General features: G+C 37.6%; 2 protein-coding genes across 2 annotated transcripts; one reads left to right on the forward strand and one right to left on the reverse strand.

Annotated features, from left to right (window-relative positions):
- Nucleotides 1-7,892: 7,892 nt before the first annotated feature.
- Nucleotides 7,893-9,471, reverse strand: LOC144564640 (UPF0481 protein At3g47200-like). The gene has a single exon (XM_078314241.1). The coding sequence runs from the start codon at nt 9,422-9,424 to the stop codon at nt 8,039-8,041; it is 1,386 nt and encodes a 461-aa protein (XP_078170367.1). The 5' UTR covers nt 9,425-9,471; the 3' UTR covers nt 7,893-8,038.
- A 4,712-nt stretch (nt 9,472-14,183) lies between these two features.
- On the forward strand, nt 14,184-15,833 carry LOC144564785 (UPF0481 protein At3g47200-like). Its single transcript, XM_078314384.1, has one exon. The coding sequence runs from the start codon at nt 14,461-14,463 to the stop codon at nt 15,682-15,684; it is 1,224 nt and encodes a 407-aa protein (XP_078170510.1). The 5' UTR covers nt 14,184-14,460; the 3' UTR covers nt 15,685-15,833.
- The last annotated feature ends 3,188 nt before the right edge of the window (nt 15,834-19,021 follow it).

Genomic DNA, 19,021 nt, shown 5'->3' on the forward strand with positions numbered 1-19,021 from the left:
ATCAAGGGTCTCATTAACCCGATTAATCATACGCTGTAACACATCCACTGCTATTAGAAATAACATAGGGGAAAGCGGATCCCCTTGGCGAAGCCCACGTTTATGAGAAAAAAATTCAGATTCTTCACCATTTATGATAACTCTTGAGGTAGAAGTTTCAAGCAGCAGCTTAATCCACCTTACCCATTTTACTGGAAAGCCCCTCGTGTGCATGACATGAATTAAAAATTCCCAGTTGATGGAATCAAAGGCCTTCGCAAAATCAATCTTAAAGAACACTGCCTCCTTGTGAGCTTGAGAGACATGCTGTAAAATCTCTCTAACAACCAGAAAATTTTCAGAGATTTGACGACCTCTAATAAAAGCCGATTGATTAATAGAGATGAGCTGGGATAGGTAACCTGATAGCCGCCTTGCAAGCAACTTAGAAATGATTTTCAGAATTAAACTGATGATGCTTATAGGCCGGAAATCTTTCAATTCAGTAGCATTCGGTTTCTTTGGGATCATCACAATGTTGGCAGTGTTAAGAGGCGTGAGATCAATGTTTTCATGGTAGAATTCATTAAGCAACCTGAAAATATCCTGCTTCAACTCAGCCCAATAAGTCTTTGCAAATTCACTTGGAAGGCCATCTGGACCCGAAGCCCTATTGTTTGCTAATTGAAACACTGTGGCCTCTATCTCTTGCTCAGTAAATGGGTTTTGCAAGGCCCTTAAATCTGGTCCATCACCATATAGGGCTGCCGAATCAAAGACTTCCACTGGAACCTGTGTGCCAAGAATCGAGCGCATATGGTTGCGAAACAGAGTACGGATCTGACCCGCATCCGTTATCTGTTGCTGATCCACTTGCAAGACTTGTACAGAGTTTGTTCTAAGTCTCGAAGATGCGTAACTGTGGAAAAATTTTGTGTTATTGTCACCTTCCGCAAGCCATCGACATCTTGCCCTTTGCTGCCACCTGGTTTCAATGCTTGTTGCGATACAATAGGCTTTCTCACGACACCACAGTCTCATGGAGAACTCGGGCTGAGACAAGGGCCTGATCTCCTCTAGCTGATCAAGAGCCAATATGCGCTCCTTCAAAGAAATCAGCTCTCTTTCAACATGAGAATGAGTCTGCGTGTGCCAGACTCTGAGTTGCTGGTGCATTAGGTCTATTTTCTGGTTTAAAAGGTGCGAATTGGACCCCACTTGTTCATCTGTACTGTGCCACACTCTTCTTACCACATCTTTTACCTGCTGAAATGGAAGCCAAGAATTCTCAAATTTGTATTGTTTTCGGCTTGTATGAGGCTGCTTGCACGTGAGAAGCAAAGGAGCATGATCTGATACAATGACCTCCAAGGCAGTGAGAGTGATTGAAGGGAAATTATCTGACCATTCCTCCGTGAGAAATGCTCTATCAATTTTAGACAGAGAAGGGGCCGGCCTCTTATTGCTCCAGGTGAACTGTCTATTTTTGAGTGGAACATCTATCAGCTTCAACTCAGAGATTAGATCATTGAATGCGCTCATCAACCCAAAGCTCCTCATATCTCCCGTCCGATCTACCAACCATCTCACAAGGTTGAAGTCGCCAACTAATATCCAAGGTTCAGAAACATGACCCGAAAATACCCTTATTTCACGGATAAACCTCAATTTCTCCTCATCTTGACTAGGACCATACACGTTTGTAACTACAAATTGCTTCCCATAATTTGTTTGAAATAACAACACTGATATAGAGTGAGATGTTGCCCATGAAGAAATTGCCACATAATTCCTTTTCCATGCAATAAGACATCCCCCTGATGTTCCTATTGCATTAATGTAACCACACTGCTTATCAAAGAAAGTTGGGAGAATTGTGTGCACATGTGAAAACTCCAAACTATCTAGCTTAGTCTCTTGTAGACAGACAATGTCACAACGGGAAGATTTTATGACATTTCTAACTACTAAACACTTCTCCAAGCTTCCCAATCCCCTACAATTCCACGATAAAATTTTTAATCTTTTGTACGACATTGAAAGTGAAAATCACAAAACTGAAAATCACAGCTTTACGCATGTTACTCCAGATCGGAGTCAACCACTTCAACTGAATGGGGATCATAGGGAAAAGGTTCTTCTTGGTGCGTCATCTCTAATTCTTCCGATGAACAATTCTGCCGAGGTCTTTGCTCATTATCCTCTGCGAGAGCATTAAGCACATTTTCGGTTTGAAATCCAATTACCTCAGCAATTCTAGCACAATGCTCAAAGTCCACATGAATTTTCACAAAACCTTCTTCGTTAACCAACTGTGCTTTGGGCTGAGATTCAGTTTTTGAGCAACCGGCCTTGTCTTTATTTTGGGTCAACTCTCTTCGCTTTCTCCTCTGTTTCGTGGCATACTGCAGCAATTTTTTCTTCTCTTGTCTAGTGGGCTCCAAGATTCTAGGCCCATTAACATCTCTACTATTATCTTTTCGAATTTCCAACAGCAAAGGACAGCTTGCACTGTCTTTATGGCGCTGCAATATTCTTGGAGGATTATTAGAACCTTCCCCAATTATCATATCTCTTTGCTCCTTTGGAGATACTGCTGTTATGGGAACCGATATGACAGGCACATTAATAACCGGGCTATCAATGAAAGTAGGGATTTCAGTTGATCCCATTCGAGTTGGCGTGTGTGTGACGAACACCTGATCTGAGTCACCCAGACCCGTTACATCATTTTCTGCAGCAACAGAAACATCCAGCAAGACCCTGTCCAAATTCAGAGGCGAATCTTTCTCGATATTAAACCCCTGATTTTCAGAGGTTACCTGAATTATCTCAGGACTGGAACTTGGATTTTCTGCGACCTCCCTGTCTCCAATTTGTGTGTTTTCGAGAATGCTCGGATCCTCTGCACCCAATACCTGTGCACATGGTACATTCGCCCTCACCTCCTGATGCTGCACCATTGAACTAGCTCCTCTGAGCACCGCCTGGACTCCGGGTGGTAATGCATCAAATTCAAAGCTTTGACATAGTTCTTCAAGGACCTTTCTAGACCCAATAAAATGGTCATCGACATGCAGATGTTTCTCTTCTAAAGATGTAGAAGAGGTAGATTGAGCTTTCGGAGGGAGGAATTTCTCTCTAGACTGAGGAAGCTCATCTGGCTTGTAAATTTCGCCTTGCACACATTTTCTGGGGATGACATCCACAGGATATTCTAGGCCACCCACCATAACAGCCACTTGATCCGGGATCAATGATAAACTAGGAGTGGCAACCACCACCGTCCAACAAGCAATATCTCCTTCCATAGATTGTTCAACCATTCCAAGATAGGTACCTATGGAACTAACCGCTCGTATGACATACTGCTCTCGATATATGTCGAGAGGTATTCCTATGAGATCGAGCATCACCTTGTAACGTGGAAGCACCACAGTTGCATCATCGAGCGGACTCCATAAACTAAATGAGAATCCCTGTTCCCAAATAGGTGGGGGAATAGCCCTTATGAATTCAGCCGAGTCAACACCAATAGGGAGCAAAATAGCATATCTCGAGCTGGTCATGACCCCTATCGAGACATCAGCCACCCTAACCAACCCCGAGGATGTTGCGAGCTCAGCCACCTGCTCGATACTTAGAGACGCCTCTAATGAAGGGTTATACATGATCACCACCTTATCGAGTTTAGCCCTTTCCTCAAAGTATTGATCGTCTCTTTCAACAAAGCAGACGACCTTGCGAGGCCTATCCTCTGGTAGTTCAATGATAGGGAGAGAATCATGAAAAAGATCATCAAACCCCGGTTCTCTGCGGTTGGCACCCATTCTAAGAAGAGGAGTTGGCACCCATTTTATGAGAATTTATTAACCCACTGTCGAAGAAGAATGGTTTTATATATTTAGGACAGTCTAGCGTACATTAAACTTCTATTTACGTTCATTTCAAATGTTAATCAGAAAAATGAAATTGTAGATATGTTATTCATTTCTTAAATAACACCTATAAAATTGGGCCGATTGGAAAAATTAATTTGTAGCTTTTTTCAAATAATTTATAATATTTAACTGTAGAATTTTAGTGATTTTATGATGAATGATCATTTTAAATTTTAAAGTGACTCAAACTTGATACAGACTCTATCCCAAAATTAGATAACAAATTTACAATTCTAATTTTAATTGGAATAATAATTAATTAAAAATATCAAATAATTGTACACTTTTCCTGTATAATCGGTTAGAGACAAGACATCACATCCTTTGGAATAGAAGAACATTCTCGGGGAAGAATAAAACAGTGCAGCAACTGAAACATGATACACAATTCATGATTCAGCGGTGGCATACAATTCTTTAGCGGGGAGCGAGAGAGACACACGAGAGACTTTGTTTCTATATTCTGTACTTTGTTGGATATGTTGTGTACGCTGTAAATTTTTAGTAGATGACATAGCGTAGGGGACTAGGGGAGCTTGTACAGACCTTTAAAATATTATTTATTTTTTAATACAATTGTTGGTGAGCTATTTGCGTCCTGACCTTCAAAAAAAGTATTTTAAAAATAAAAGATGCTGTTAAATAATACATATATTCATTTCAGATTGGAAATAGGGGAGAACATGTTTGGCATGAACGATCCTCATATGCAGATAACCTCTATGCATTCTCTTTCCTAAATTATAAATACTGGCTATGATTAATTAGTAGGTAGTAATAAGCTTTAAGTTGTGTGAAGTCAATCAAATACGCAATTAATTTTCAAGAAAGGTTCATTGGATATCTGACTTTCTGAATTACATGATCTGAGAAAACTATCAGAAGATAAAATTAGTCTTTCTGATCTTTTAGATAAAAAAAAAATGGTTTGGAAGAGAATTACTAGTGGCAATTTTTCAGTTAAATGGAGATGGAGCACATAATTCATTTCTTTCATAAGAGAGGCAGGGAGGGTGGTACGTCATGTGCAATTAAAGAGTAGAGGATCACTAAACTAGGAAGTCCTGTAGTTTCCTTCCTTTCTGTATTTTTCTTTTTTACTTTTGTATTGATAGCCACTGTCAATCTTTCAAAAAAAAAAGATGTTGATCATTTTTTCCTAAAATTGCTTCTATTTGTAAAATATATGGAGATGGCTTGAAAATTCAATAATTGTCGGATGCATTCTGACTCAGAAATAATATTTGGAAATTTATAATATCAACCATTTAAATTTCACTGATTCACTATTGGATTGATCGAATAGGATTTGATCGTGATATACCGGGCATTCCAAGATAACTTGAAGGAAATGCAGTTTCTGGTACAAAGGCGGTACCATCCAGGGGCGCTCAGCATATGCAAGCAATACCGGGAGTAGCTTAACAAAGAAAAATGAGTTCATTGTGATGTGAAGCATTTGTTGTTTGTTTTTATTTATTTTTAGGTGTATGCAATAATGAATGCTTTGTAGTGTGCTATGGTTCTTTTGAAGGGAGGGAAATAAGCTCCTTTTGCCTTAAGAACTCCTCTTGAAGGTACTGAGAGGAGCTGGATGGAGCCATTGATGTCTTCTGAGACTTGTAGGTGATTAAAAATGTTCAGGTTGTTTAGTACATTAGGAGCTTTCAAGGGTCAGATAAATTGGGCATTTTAATTTGAAAGAAACAGGTGCATGCATGTAATTTCTTGCACCCCTTTTTTCATTTAATTTAAAAATATATTGATTGTTTTATTTTCTGTCGAACATTCTGCAGAAAGGAAATAAAGGCAAATATCAAAATATCAACGAAAGAAAAGCTCCTTGTATAAAAAAAAATTAGAGAAACAATTTATTATGAAAACGAGCTGCCGATATCTTTCCTCTCTTGTGAAAATAAGGATATACTGTAAATAATGGTCTGTAATGACCCAGCAAAATCAGTACTGCTACAAGCCTACAACCGAGATCACAGCCCATGGGCTATTAAAGGAATCATCAATCAATCCAGTGGTCGTAGTAGTAAGGCCTGATCATAGATACCATGTCGGATAGGAAGGTGCTCCAATAATCATTATGATCCGTGAGCATGATCCATACAAATTCTAATATTGTTTGCACGAATCTTAATGGAAATCGGATGACTCTGATCTAATATCAGACCGAATTTGATATGTTGCCCATCGAACCGCCCTCTAATTCTGTCAAACACTACATATGGGTGATACAATCAGACTGCCTCTAATTCCGAATTTGATCTGTTGTTCATTGAACCGCCTCTAATTTAGTCCGTCGAAATTAGGTAATATAGCTCCTCCGACAAATATTAGTGGAATTTCTGATAAAGCATTTAAACTAATAAAAAATGATATAGACTAAAGCATGAAAAAAAAATGTCTAGTCCATTCTTTCTCAAAGAACTTTCTCAAAAAATGTTAAAAAATCTGACAACATGCATGGAAGTGAGACTAAAGACACAAATATTCAAAATAAATAATAAAGCAGGCATAAATTTAATGTTTAGTCCATCCTTCAAAATGTTAAAAAAATGGCAACACGAAATGATGCCCTCACACTATAGTGACAAATGAAAAATTCGGGTTCGGTTCGGCGGGATCAAAAATTCGTAATTCGGTACAATCAAAACAAAACAAAACAAAAAATGTCCAAATTCAAGTTGCCATACAATCTTTATATAATTTTTTAGCACAAAATATCATAAAACCCATTCAAATTCTATAAGGGGCAGCATATCAAGAAATCACGTGGCATGACCCACCTTATTCAATTACTTTTGACTTTTATCTCTCCTCTCACGTTTATTCCCAACAAGGCCACACGAATTTTTAGTGAAAAAATGCATTTAATTCGTCAAATTCGTCAAATTCGCATTTTATACGATCAAAGGTTCGGTCAACGTAAAATACACTATTCTGTTCGATTCGGTAATAACAAGAAAATGAATTATTCGCAAATTAAACGCGCACCTTGTCACTATGCCTCACACTGTGTTGATCCGCTAAAGAAAGAAATCACAGAGGAGTCATCTCTTCTTGGCTCATATTCATATAATATGACACTTAATGTGAAGAATTGCATCTTATAATAGTCTATACTTTTTTTTTATAGTGGTTGTAACTTGGGTCATGTCACTCTCGATCGAGTTCCTCAACAAAGAAAGTTATAATATACTAATTAATTTGCTGGTGATCGATCTGCCGCCATGATTATAATACAGTTTGATGCCTTCCGGCTTCGGGGGCTCATGATAGGGCCATGTGTCCAAGGCCCTTATAAAACAATAAGGGGCCAAAAAATAACCTGGGCCGAGAACTACTTGGATGAAGTCGGCCCAGGACTAAGTAAAAAAGCCCCAGATAAAATAGTATAAGTGGCCCATGACCCAACCCGAGGCGGGAGGAAATCGGCGCCAAGTCCAGTCCGAAATAGGCTTAAGATTACCTCCCCCAATCTTTCATACAAGTCGGGTGCGATTTAGTCACCGTTCCCTATGCGGACCACACCATCTATTATGCGGATGATACCGCGTTACACGTAAGCCTGGTCGCTCTGGTGCGATCCCCTCTGACAGCTCTGACAACGCGGGATGTCAGAACTGGAGAGGACTATTTAAGGTAAGCGGCTCCAGTGAATAGAGGCGGGCATTTTGAACAAAGGACACGAGATAGGATAGAGTAAAAGTGTCTTACAACTACCCTCGGGTTACTAACCCCGAGTGACGTTTTTGGACTGTCCAACATAGGCAGGACGCTAACCACACACGCACACACCGCTCATTAAACATCAACGGACCCCGAGTCTTACCTCGACATAGGCCGTATCAGAAACCATTCTTTGATAGTGACTTAATCAATTCTCGTGAAATAAAATTGTTGAATAGTAATTAAATAAAGAATATTCTAAGTTTCTAACAACAGAAAGAACAAACACAATTTTCTTATAATGGAAATAATCTTAATTTATTGTTGTCATATGACGTACTACCTTGGCTAATTAATTGCCAAAAGAGGAAACAGACGAGAAAATAAAAAAAATGCTAAGTAACAACGATCAGAAATAAAAATAAGATCTGGTGCTATTATTTTGGCCGTACGTAATAAGGGTAAACTGTGTAGAAAGTCTGAAGGGCGCTGAGGCCGAGAAGAATCACAGCGGCGATCACCGATATAACTGCCCAGGGGCTATGGAAGTAATCATTGATCAAGCGCGCCCAGCTCCGGTTCCAGTTGGAATCATAGTACAGTTGCACATTTCTAAACAGTTTCGCAAAATGATGGTTCATGGAATCAAATGACGTTCCGTCACCCAGCTGGTTGAAGAAAACCGCAGCCTCCTGCTGACTGGATAGCAAGTTGTGGATGACACCGGCGTGCTGGAGCACGGCAACATCCTCTTTTGTGTTGATCAGCGAATTCATCAGAGCCACGTAGCTCGTGACGGTTTGGTTGCCCCAGGTTTTGTGCTTCTCCAGCGCTACGAGGTTTGTGAGGAGTGCCTTTTTGTTGGAGTCGATTTGTAGTGGTGGTATTTCCAGAATGCCTCCTCTACAGAACTTCACATCGAATAAATTCTTAGGCGATTGATTTTTTCTGAATTTTACACCTGCCTCGTGAAGATTGGTGGTGCAGGGGATCTGACGTGGTGGCCGTTTGGTGCCCTGTTTGTCTGGACTCGGGGTTATCCAACGAATGAGTTTTTGTTTCCAAAGAAGCAATGCCGTCGGGTCATGCTTTGTTTCCACTTCGCAGAGGCTGGGTACAATGAGGAACTGGTGGTAAAGATCAAGCAAATGATGAACATTCTCGGACAATTTCATAGGGAATGTAAGGGACGATGGCTCCTCGTCCATGAGAAATCTTGCGAGGAGGCTAAGGAATGCATCTCTATTGTTCTTGGTCTCTCCTGTCATGACAATGTCGTACAACCTCTCGATGACAACAAAAGGGATTTGATTTTCAAATAGTAGCAGATCTGAGAAGATCGTAGTCGGGCCCCAGCCCCCTTGGAATAAGATGTCGGGGTCTTCACTGAGCCACTTGAAAAAAATTTCAAGAATGAAGCAACCATCAAGCAAAAGCATCTGAATAAACTCGTCTTCTCCAAGGGCTATGTACTCGCTGTAGGATTGGCGCACATTCTTTTCTATGCTCCGCATGGCTTTGATACAGGTCTCCACACAGAGCTCGCTGTTTCTAAACAGGAAGCTCCTGAGGAGGCGCCATTTCTGATCCTCCATTGTCCGCAACCGGTTCATTCTGAGATGGTAGTAGTAGGGCCCGATAGACACCATGCGCGGCTCGTAGAGGCTCTTGTTTCCCTCGCGAATGTTTGCTGGGACCCGAAAAAGGGTAAAGGGCCCCACATACTCTAGCCACCATATGTCATCTTCTAGCCTTTGCTTTACTAGGATTTCCAAAGGGATATCCTGTTTTGCCATTGAGCATGAAGTATATATTGTCATCATGCATCAATGGCAGTTACAAGTAGCTAGTTTGGGTCATGTGTAAGCGAAATAAGGAGAGAGTACATGGAGCATTTCTCCATGTAAAACTTAAATAGAGAAGATCTAATCACTTTCCAGGCTATGCATCTGTATGACCCACGAAAAAAAAAAAAAAGTTGAGGTATTTTTTCGCATTTTCTAAGACGAAGCCCATAAGCGGAATCTGACTTTTTGAGATTGTTTACTCGTCTTTTTCTTTTTTTGAAAAGAGGCCAGTCAGCCCATTCATTTACTGACATAATTTCTCTAATCTTTTCATGCAAGGAGCTTTTGTTTCGTTGATATTCTGACATTTACCTTTTATTTCCTTTGTGCAGAACTAGAGATGCACACAAAAACTCATGACTCATAATTCATTTAGAATCAATTCGGATTTAATTCGTCAATTGAAACTGACTTGACTCGAAACTGGATTAGCAACTCGGCTCATGAGTTATGAATTCAAGTTGCCTTCAACCAGGGGCGGAACCAAGATTTGAATTTGGGGGGGGGGGGGCGCCGAGCCGCCGAAAGACGAAAGAACAACCTAGGATTTGAATTTGGGGGGTGCCAATCGGTATGCATCTGTAAAAAATCATATAAAAATGTGCACTTAGATTATATATATAAGCAAAATCCTGATTTTATGGGAGGTGGCTGGCCCCCCTCTCACCCCCTTGGTTCCGCCCCTGCCTTCAACTCAGACTCAGCTCATAAGAAGCCCTATGCAATGATATTAAAACCTGACCGAACCAAATGAATGGACTAGAAAAAACCAAATCGGTTACCTGTTCGGTTCAGTTCGGATAAAAGACCAAAGAAGCATATAAATTGGAAAAAAAAAAAAAAAAACATCATAAAACCAGACAACCATTTTAGAGTTGAGTTCACAAAAAGAAATTATGAATTTAGAAACACCCTAGTTCTACTCCCCTGAAAAGATTATACACTACAAAAGACTCCCACTTTTCGCGAGGGTAAAAAATGACTTTTCGCAATGGAGTACCGTCATAAATATGTTTTTTCTATTAATGACAGTACTATTCGCAATGGAGTACCGTCATAAATGCGTTTTTCTCTCGCGAAAAGTGTCTACCTTGTTGTTGTGATAATTGTACAAAATAACCTAAACACATTTAACAACTTAAAAGTATTAAGTTAAAAATTCAAATAAAAAAATTATTTATTGTAATAACAAATATAATAAAATAATTAAATGACTTAATCTCTAACTTTTACTCAAAAAAAAAAAATATATCAGAAGACTTCAATGACTTCATCCAGTTTTTCTCACTACCAATTATTTTCCTTGGCTCTTAAGGCAAAAGGTGCTTATTCCCTCCCTTCGAAAGGAGAACTATCGCACACAAAGAAGTATAATTTATTATTACTGACACCTAAAATATAAAATAAGAAAGCACAAATGCTTTCATCAAGCTTGTTAAGAGCCAACAGAGAAGACAGGTTGGGGGACGAAATTTTGACCCAACAGAAGAAGAATGGATGCAGGAATTTAAGCAATTAGATCCGGTTTTCTTCCACAGACACTGGATAAAAAACAGCCACCAGTAACTTTGTGGTTGTTAATTTCCTTTTCTTACTTTAGCTACAATTGGACTATTTAGTTAAATTACTGTTTTGTTTTTTACATCATGTAATTCGGCAAGGTATAGGTTTGGATGTAATTTTAAATTCCTACGTAGAAACTCTTTAATTCAATTGTAGTAGGGATGATGCTTGTAACTTATCACTTTAGTAATCAATATAACCTACGGGTTTTTCCTCAAACAAAAAAAAAAGCTTGTTAAGAGCCCCCTGGCTGGTATGAATTCGGATCACTCCAGATACCTGACTCAAGCAAATCAGAAACAGACAGCCCAGATCGAACCGTTCTTTTAACTTGACACGAATCTCAAAGCACAAATAATAATACTCCTGCGCTATCTTCGAATAGACATCGTTCTGAGTTAATCTGGTCCGTCCATTTAAATTTACTTGAGTCAGGTACCTGGGAGGATTCGGCTTCGGCTAGCACCGCCTTTGTACCAGAAACCACATTTCCTTCTAGTTATCTTGGAATGTCCTCCAGATCACGAGGAATCAACCGATGAATTAATTTGCTGCATCTAATCAAATCCAAGTTTATCCATCCAATAGTGAATCAGTGAAATATAAATGGTTGACATAAAATTCCAAATATTATTTCTGAGTCAAAATGCATGCATCCGACAATTATTAAAAAAAATTCAAGCCATCTCTATATATTCTGCATATGGAGGCAATTTTAGGAAAATGTGATCAACATTTAGTTTAGTTGCACAAAAAACAGCATGATGTACATCCTCATTCCTCTCTTAAATACATTCATGTAAGATTAGACTTTTATAGTTAATTATTAGGCAGACACTCTTTCCCATATCTTTATGAAAGAAATGAACCTTGTGCTCCATCTCCATTTAATAAATCATGAAGGAGGTTAACTGAAAAATTGGCACTAGTAATTCTATCTTAAATACCATTTTATCTAAAAGATAAAAAAGACTATCTTTATTTGCCGATAGTTTTTTCAGATCATGTATTCAGAAAGTCTGATGTCCTATGATTATGAACCTTTTCTTGAAATGAAAAAAGCAAATTTGAACTCCATAGTGTCCACACTATGCTTACTACTACCTACAGGGATATCACAGTCAGTATTTTCAAAATATGCATAGAGGTTCTATAGGTGCATTGATCATGCCAAATCAATTATCCCCCATTTCCAATCTGAACTGTAAATCTGAATCCACAACATCTTTTATTATTTAAATATTAGTCCAAAATAGAGAAACATGAATTTTATCATGAGCATATTTTTATAAATATAATTACTATTCACACACTTATGTAACTAATTAAATTTAAATTTGTACCACCACTTGTATAGCAAGGCTCCTTTCTGCTATGCGTGTAGTGAAAATAAAAGATAAACGTCAAAATATCAACGAAAGAAATGCTTTTTGTATGAAAAGATTAGAGAAAGAATTTCTTATGAAAACAAGCTGCTGATCATCTAGCCTTGTCTAAGTTTGAAATAAAGATCCACTGTAAAAATCATTTGCAACGCACTTGGGCCCAGGAAAATCACTGCTGCTCCAACAGACATCACAGCCCATGGGCTATAAAAGTAGTCATAATTAATCCTGTGCGATCTGAGTAGCAATACCTGATCGATAGATCCTCTTTATAGTACCGTACGGTGGGGTCTATAATTTTATAATTTAGATTTATTCTTAATTGGGCTAAATTTAATTCGGTCCCCTTTAAAATTTGTGATAGGTTAAAACAGTTCGGATCCTCTAATTCTACAGGAAGTGCATACAGAGAATACGAATTCGGTTCAATGATTATCTCATCAAATTTTGTTGGATGCCTTGTTGGAATCAGCGCGGGTGGATCTACTGTAGTAAAGGGCCAGCTACTTCTCCTGTATTTCGAATTTTAGTGGTGATCTATTGGTACCGATTAATTGTGTTCTTTTTTGAAAAAAAATTTTGTCTCCCTCTGAATGTTTGATTTGTAATTTGGGTTAAATTTAGTGTTAAAATCAAAATATTTTTTTTGAATTATGATTGGTAATATTAATTATAAGTTATAGGATCGGAAATTATAAGTCAGGGTATTAAAAAATATAAGTCAAAATATTTTTTTTTATCTAGTACCCAATTAGTTAATGGGTTTAAATCCGATAAGTTATTTAAACCCGATTCAATATTTTTTTTGCCCCCCTCCCCTCCTGACAAAAATCCTGGGTCCGCCCCTGGGAATCAGTGTTGTAACTAACGGTGCGCTTGTCAGACGGACAGAGTGTTGTCAAACGATTAATCGGGAATAATCAGCCATAATCAGAAATAATCGGCCATAATAAAAAATAATCGGCCATAATCGAAAATAATCGACTGATTAGTCAAAACAATATGTGACTGTTTGATCGTTGCCAATGATTAATTGACCAATTAATTGGTCTAAATGGACGTTTTTTACAACACTGGTTAAAACTGTCTTGATATGTATCAAAATTAGTATGAATAACTTAGTTCGATGAGTATTAACCAAATTATGTATGATGTCTAGTTAGAGTAATACGATTCAAATCAAGATGTATGTTCATTTGATACACGTGAATTTTAAAATTATTAACCATAATGTTGATGCGAATGGAACGACTCCGATCTAATATTTAAACCAAATTTGATACGGTACTCACACAAACCGCCTCTGATTCCGTCTGATGGAGCCTATTACTTGTCTAGTGCATCCAACATAGGTTAGCCTGATAGGACTCTTTTTAGCCTTTTTCGCAACATACGTTACATACCTGCTTCCACCACATAGGTTACGGAGACAACGTGATCTTTCTTTCCGCATAAGACGCGCATCTCCTCAAGTATATTTTTTTTCAAAATTAGGTGCCCAAGTGTAATTGGACTCAGAAGAGAAAAGTCAACAATTATTTTAAGATAAGTAAATGTGAGTAAATGACAACAGGACCCAAGTCTTGGAAACAGTAAATTGTTGTTATTACTGCATGCCCATCGAAACCCTCAAAAAGTCAGATTTGGCGTATGGTCTTCGTCTTGGAAGAAGAAAAGAAAATATTCAATTTTATTATTTTTTTAAGTAAACTTGCAATTATTATTACACTTCTGTTGCGACTTTTATTAGGAGACTTCTATAATTCCTTCTCCATTTTAGTCTGATCTCCTGCTTGCGGTTTCTATTTCCTCTCCTTTATAAATACATCTTGGGTTAATAAATTAAAAATCTAATTAATAGTCTTTTCCCATATTACATAATTGACAGCGACTAATATGCTTATTTATTTTTCAAATTTCTCCTGGTTTGAAGCGTCAAGCGATTGGCCACATACATGTGCAATTATTAGAGTTGTCAGCTCTTAGCAAAAGAGCAAACCAACCAAACTTTGAAGTTTAAATTACTACTACTTGAAAAGAGATTTGCCGACTCAATCTCTTTCAATGGCAAAAGTGGATATCCCTTTGGAAGTCCTAGTAAAGCAGAGGCTAGAAGATGACACATGGTGGATAGAGTACGTGGGGCCCTTCACCATTTTTCGGGTCCCGGCAAACATCCGCGAGGCTAACAAGAGCTTGTACGAGCCACGTATCGTGTCAATCGGGCCCTACTACTACCATCTCAGAAAGGACCGGTTGCGAGCGATGGAGGATCAGAAATGGCGTCTCCTCAGGAGCTTCCTGTGTAGACACAGCGAACTCCGCGTGGAGACTTGTATCAAAGCCGTACGGAGCTTAGAAAAGAACGCCCGCCAATCCTACAGCGAGTACATCACCCTTGAACAAGACGAGTTTATTCAGATGCTTTTGCTTGACGGTTGCTTCATTCTCGAGCTTTTCTTCAAATGGCTCAATGAAGACCCTGACGTCTTATTCAAAGAGGGTTGGGGCCCGACTACAATCATCTCCGATTTGCTATTATTTGAAAATCAAATCCCTTTTGTCGTCATCGAAAGTTTGTACGACATTGTCATGACAGGGGAGGCCGAGAACAATAGGGATACGTTTCTTAGCCTCCTTGCGAGATTTCTCATGGATGTGGAGCCATCACACACATCCCCTATGACATGGCCTGAGAAAATTCATCATTTGCTTGATCTTTACCACCAATTCCTCATTGTACCCGGCCTCTACCAAGAGGAAACAAAGCATGACCCGAAGACATTGCCCCTTTGGAAACAACGACTCATTCATTGGATAACCCCGAGACCTGACCAACGGGGCACCAAACGGCCGCCACGTCAGATCCCCTGTGCCACCGAGCTTCAGGAGGCAGGCGTAAAATTCAGGAAAAAGCAATCGCCTAAGAATCCATTCGATGTGAAGTTCGGTAGAGGAGGCATTCTGGAAATTCCTCCGCTACAAATCGACTCCAACAAAAAGGCGCTCCTCACAAACCTCGTAGCACTAGAGAGACACAAAACCTGGGGCGATCAAACTGTAACCAGCTACGTGGCGTTGATGGATTCGCTGATCAATACGAAAGAGGACGTGGCCCTGCTCCAGCGCGCCGGTGTCATCCACAACATGCTATCCAGCCACCAAGAGGCTGCGGTTTTCTTCAACCGGCTCGGTGATGGCACATCGTTTGATTCCATGAACCATTATTTCTCAAAATTGTTTAGATATGTGCAGCTGTATTATGATTCCAACTGGAACCGGAGCTAGGCACGCTTGATCCATGATTATTTCAATAGCCCCTGGGCCGTTTTATCAGTGGTCGCCGCTGTGATTCTTCTCGGCCTCAGCGCTCTTCAGACCTTCTACACAGTTTACCCTTACTATGTACCTCAATCATAGCACCAGTTCTGATTTTATATCTGTTAGCTGTTAGCCTTTTTAGTGCTGTTTCCTTATTTTGGTGATTAATTAACGTAGTACATCATATGACCTTAACAATAAGACCCAGTTCGGCTGGCTCAAAGGAATGGAAATAGAAATGGGCCGTGAAAATTTTGAACTGAAATTTAGTGTTCACATAGTGAAAAAAATTCATACTATATTTTTGTTTTCTTCTACGTGAACATTAAAAGTTGGAGCTGCTGCTGATTAGGGCCTAAAGGTCAATTTCTTTGTATCAATATTGTGTATGTTCTTTATTTTGTCAAAATAACTTTTACTTTTCCTATTTCGTGATTTACTTTTCAATGCTTTTATTTTACGGGAATTTATTTTAGCCACGTCAGAGAATGGTTTTAGACATTTAGTTGATATTTTAAAAATATATTGTTTAAATTTAAAAATAAAATTGTGGATGTGTTATTTTTTTAAAATAATATGTGTATTAATTTGGACCGATTTGTATGATAGATGCCTTTTTTAAATAATTTATTAGTGATTTATAATCCATGACCAAGTAAACTTTAAATTGGATCAAATTTCATACACGCTCTATTTAAATAATTAGTAACAAATTTACAATATTGATTTTAATTTCTTAAAAATTTGATTTTGAGCTGAATTTATTTAATCCGGAGTCTCTTTCAGATGCACTAGCCGTGGGACAATAAAATGCAATTTCCTTCTTAAAATTGATTTATATTAAACTAGACTTGTTTATAGAGATGTACCTCATCAAATTCTACTATTTTATACGGTTCAGTTAATTTAACTGTGACCTTGGACTCTTAGAGGAAAAAAAAAATCAATGATTAATATCGTCTTGTATGATGCGTTGTCATTCGCCAGATTTGATTAGAAATCATTTTGCTAGAGGTATCAGGTTACATCGTTATCACCAACGAAGATGCATATCAGATTTTGGAAATCCTCGTCTCACTGATAAGTGACAAGTAACACCAATTATTTTGAACCGCATGTGCTCCAAGCCTCCAACATTTATTTTGTTGTTTACTGAGGTCTGTTTTTGATAACTCCCTCTCTCTCTCTCTCTTCAAAGTACCAACACGAGAATTCAGATCTAGCGCAATATCTGATAGTACAGAATGAGATCTGATTTATTTGTTTTAATAGGACACGAATCTTAAAGCAGACTTTTAATATTTTAAAGGGAGAATTTCATGTATGTCCCTCAAAAGCTTAAAAGTTACATACTTCCCCCTTCTAAAATTCATAATATCATATTTATCATTCTAAACTTCAAAAACTCACAAATTTACTTATTTTAATTTATATTTCTATTAGAACTCATTTTAAATTCATGAAGTATCAATTTTACTCTTCATTTAAAAAAAATATGTAGCATGTTTCAAAAAATATCAATCTCGAATTAAATAGTTTTTTAGGACAAATGGATCATTTTTCTATTTCTGACGCTTATACGGTGACATTAGGTATATGCCTGTGTAAAAATCAGAAGTAGAGAAATGACTCATTTGCTTTTGAAAATCAACCAATTATATGTAGACAAATTACACTTCCGGTACAACAGTTTCAATATTTTTTTAGAAAAAGTTTAATAAGTTACCGTACGTTGCGGCATGTGAATTACTGAAAAGAATATGGTGGCGAATTATCTAAACAAGTTGGATGAATTTTGAAATAATTTCGGGGATTAAATAATGCTAAGTCGGATGTGAATGCGTGTCCTCTGCATTAACTCAAAAGGAAATATTTTGAGTTAATAAATTTCAATCGTCTAATTTTAAACGGAGTAAATCTGGCTTCTGTTTATAATATATGAGCTCTTTCATATTAGTACAGATCTAGTCCGCACGAATTAATCCAGAGAATACGAATGGAATCTGAACATCTAGCAACCATAAATCTTATATTGAAGAACAATTAAAACTATATCCATTATTATTTGTAATCCAACTCCACAAATTGGAAGCTACAGAACCCAGTGTCTCTCTTTACTTTAATATAAAATGGAAGAATTTACAATAGATCTGATTTTATATTTTTGTTTAATCTCTATATCCTATACCAATATATATATAGGTTGACTAATATCCAATCGATTGTTCCTAAGGTCCCGTGCAACTAAGTTGTTTTTCAATTTTTAAAGTCCAAAAAGTTGATCCGAACCATTAGATGTGATCTCTATATTAAAATGTGCTTGAACACAAAATTTTATATTTTTCGGATTTTTTTTACTATTTATTAAGCCACTTTCGGATTTTCGGTCATTTAACTCGGTCAATTTATTTCGTCATAAGTTGTCAAAACTAAAATTAATATCGAAAACCAAACCATCATAATATTAACCGAAGCACACTAATTAATCCACATCTAGTAAAACTAATAAAATCATGCATGCCATGGGGCTTAGATTATTTTAGACTTATATTATTTTCTGAGGGAAGCAAAGAGACATAAAAAGAATGGGTGTAAAGCTAAGAAAAGGGAAATGTTTACTTTAGTGGGTCCCACAGGATTATTTTGATAAAGAATTTGAAGAGAGGGTATTTTGACAGATTTTTTTTCAAAGTATGTCATTTTGTAAAATTTCCCTATCAGAATTGTCGTAATAAACTAAAGTTTATATTTTCTATTCTTGTTTGTACAGAGATCAACGCATCAAGAATCCTCTAACTGGTGATATGGAAGAATGCGAGCACTGGCCAGCTGAATTTTTTTTTGCACCTATATATGTTCGTCTACCTCTAGAAAAATTTCTAGTTTCGCCACTGCCTCTGATTGTAGTAGTTTTATATGTTGGTAAGCATCTTGCAGTCGAGATTAACAATACAAATTAATTTAGAAGGTCTATATAATTAGCATAATTGATGGAAAACTATATATAAACAAAAAACCGGTCTCTTTCATGGTAACGATAAAGTTACATATGTTCGAGTTTAGTTTTAAAATACTTAATTTTTGTTAATTTACAATAATTTATACAATTTAAAAGTTTATTGCTTCGATGTAGAATAAGTTTTGCGATAACTACTACTAGAGTGAGGTAACAAAACTATATATGCATGGCGCACATCACGGACAAAGTCAGACTATAGGGGTCAATAGTAATTAAAGATCAAGCATATAAAATTTTCTACTACAAATGAAAGTCAATCTCACACTATACATAATATTAGAGTTT

The sequence above is a fragment of the Carex rostrata genome, chromosome 13 (genome assembly GCF_964058835.1).
Source record: "Carex rostrata chromosome 13, lpCarRost1.2, whole genome shotgun sequence".
Taxonomy (NCBI): Eukaryota; Viridiplantae; Streptophyta; class Magnoliopsida; order Poales; family Cyperaceae; genus Carex; species Carex rostrata.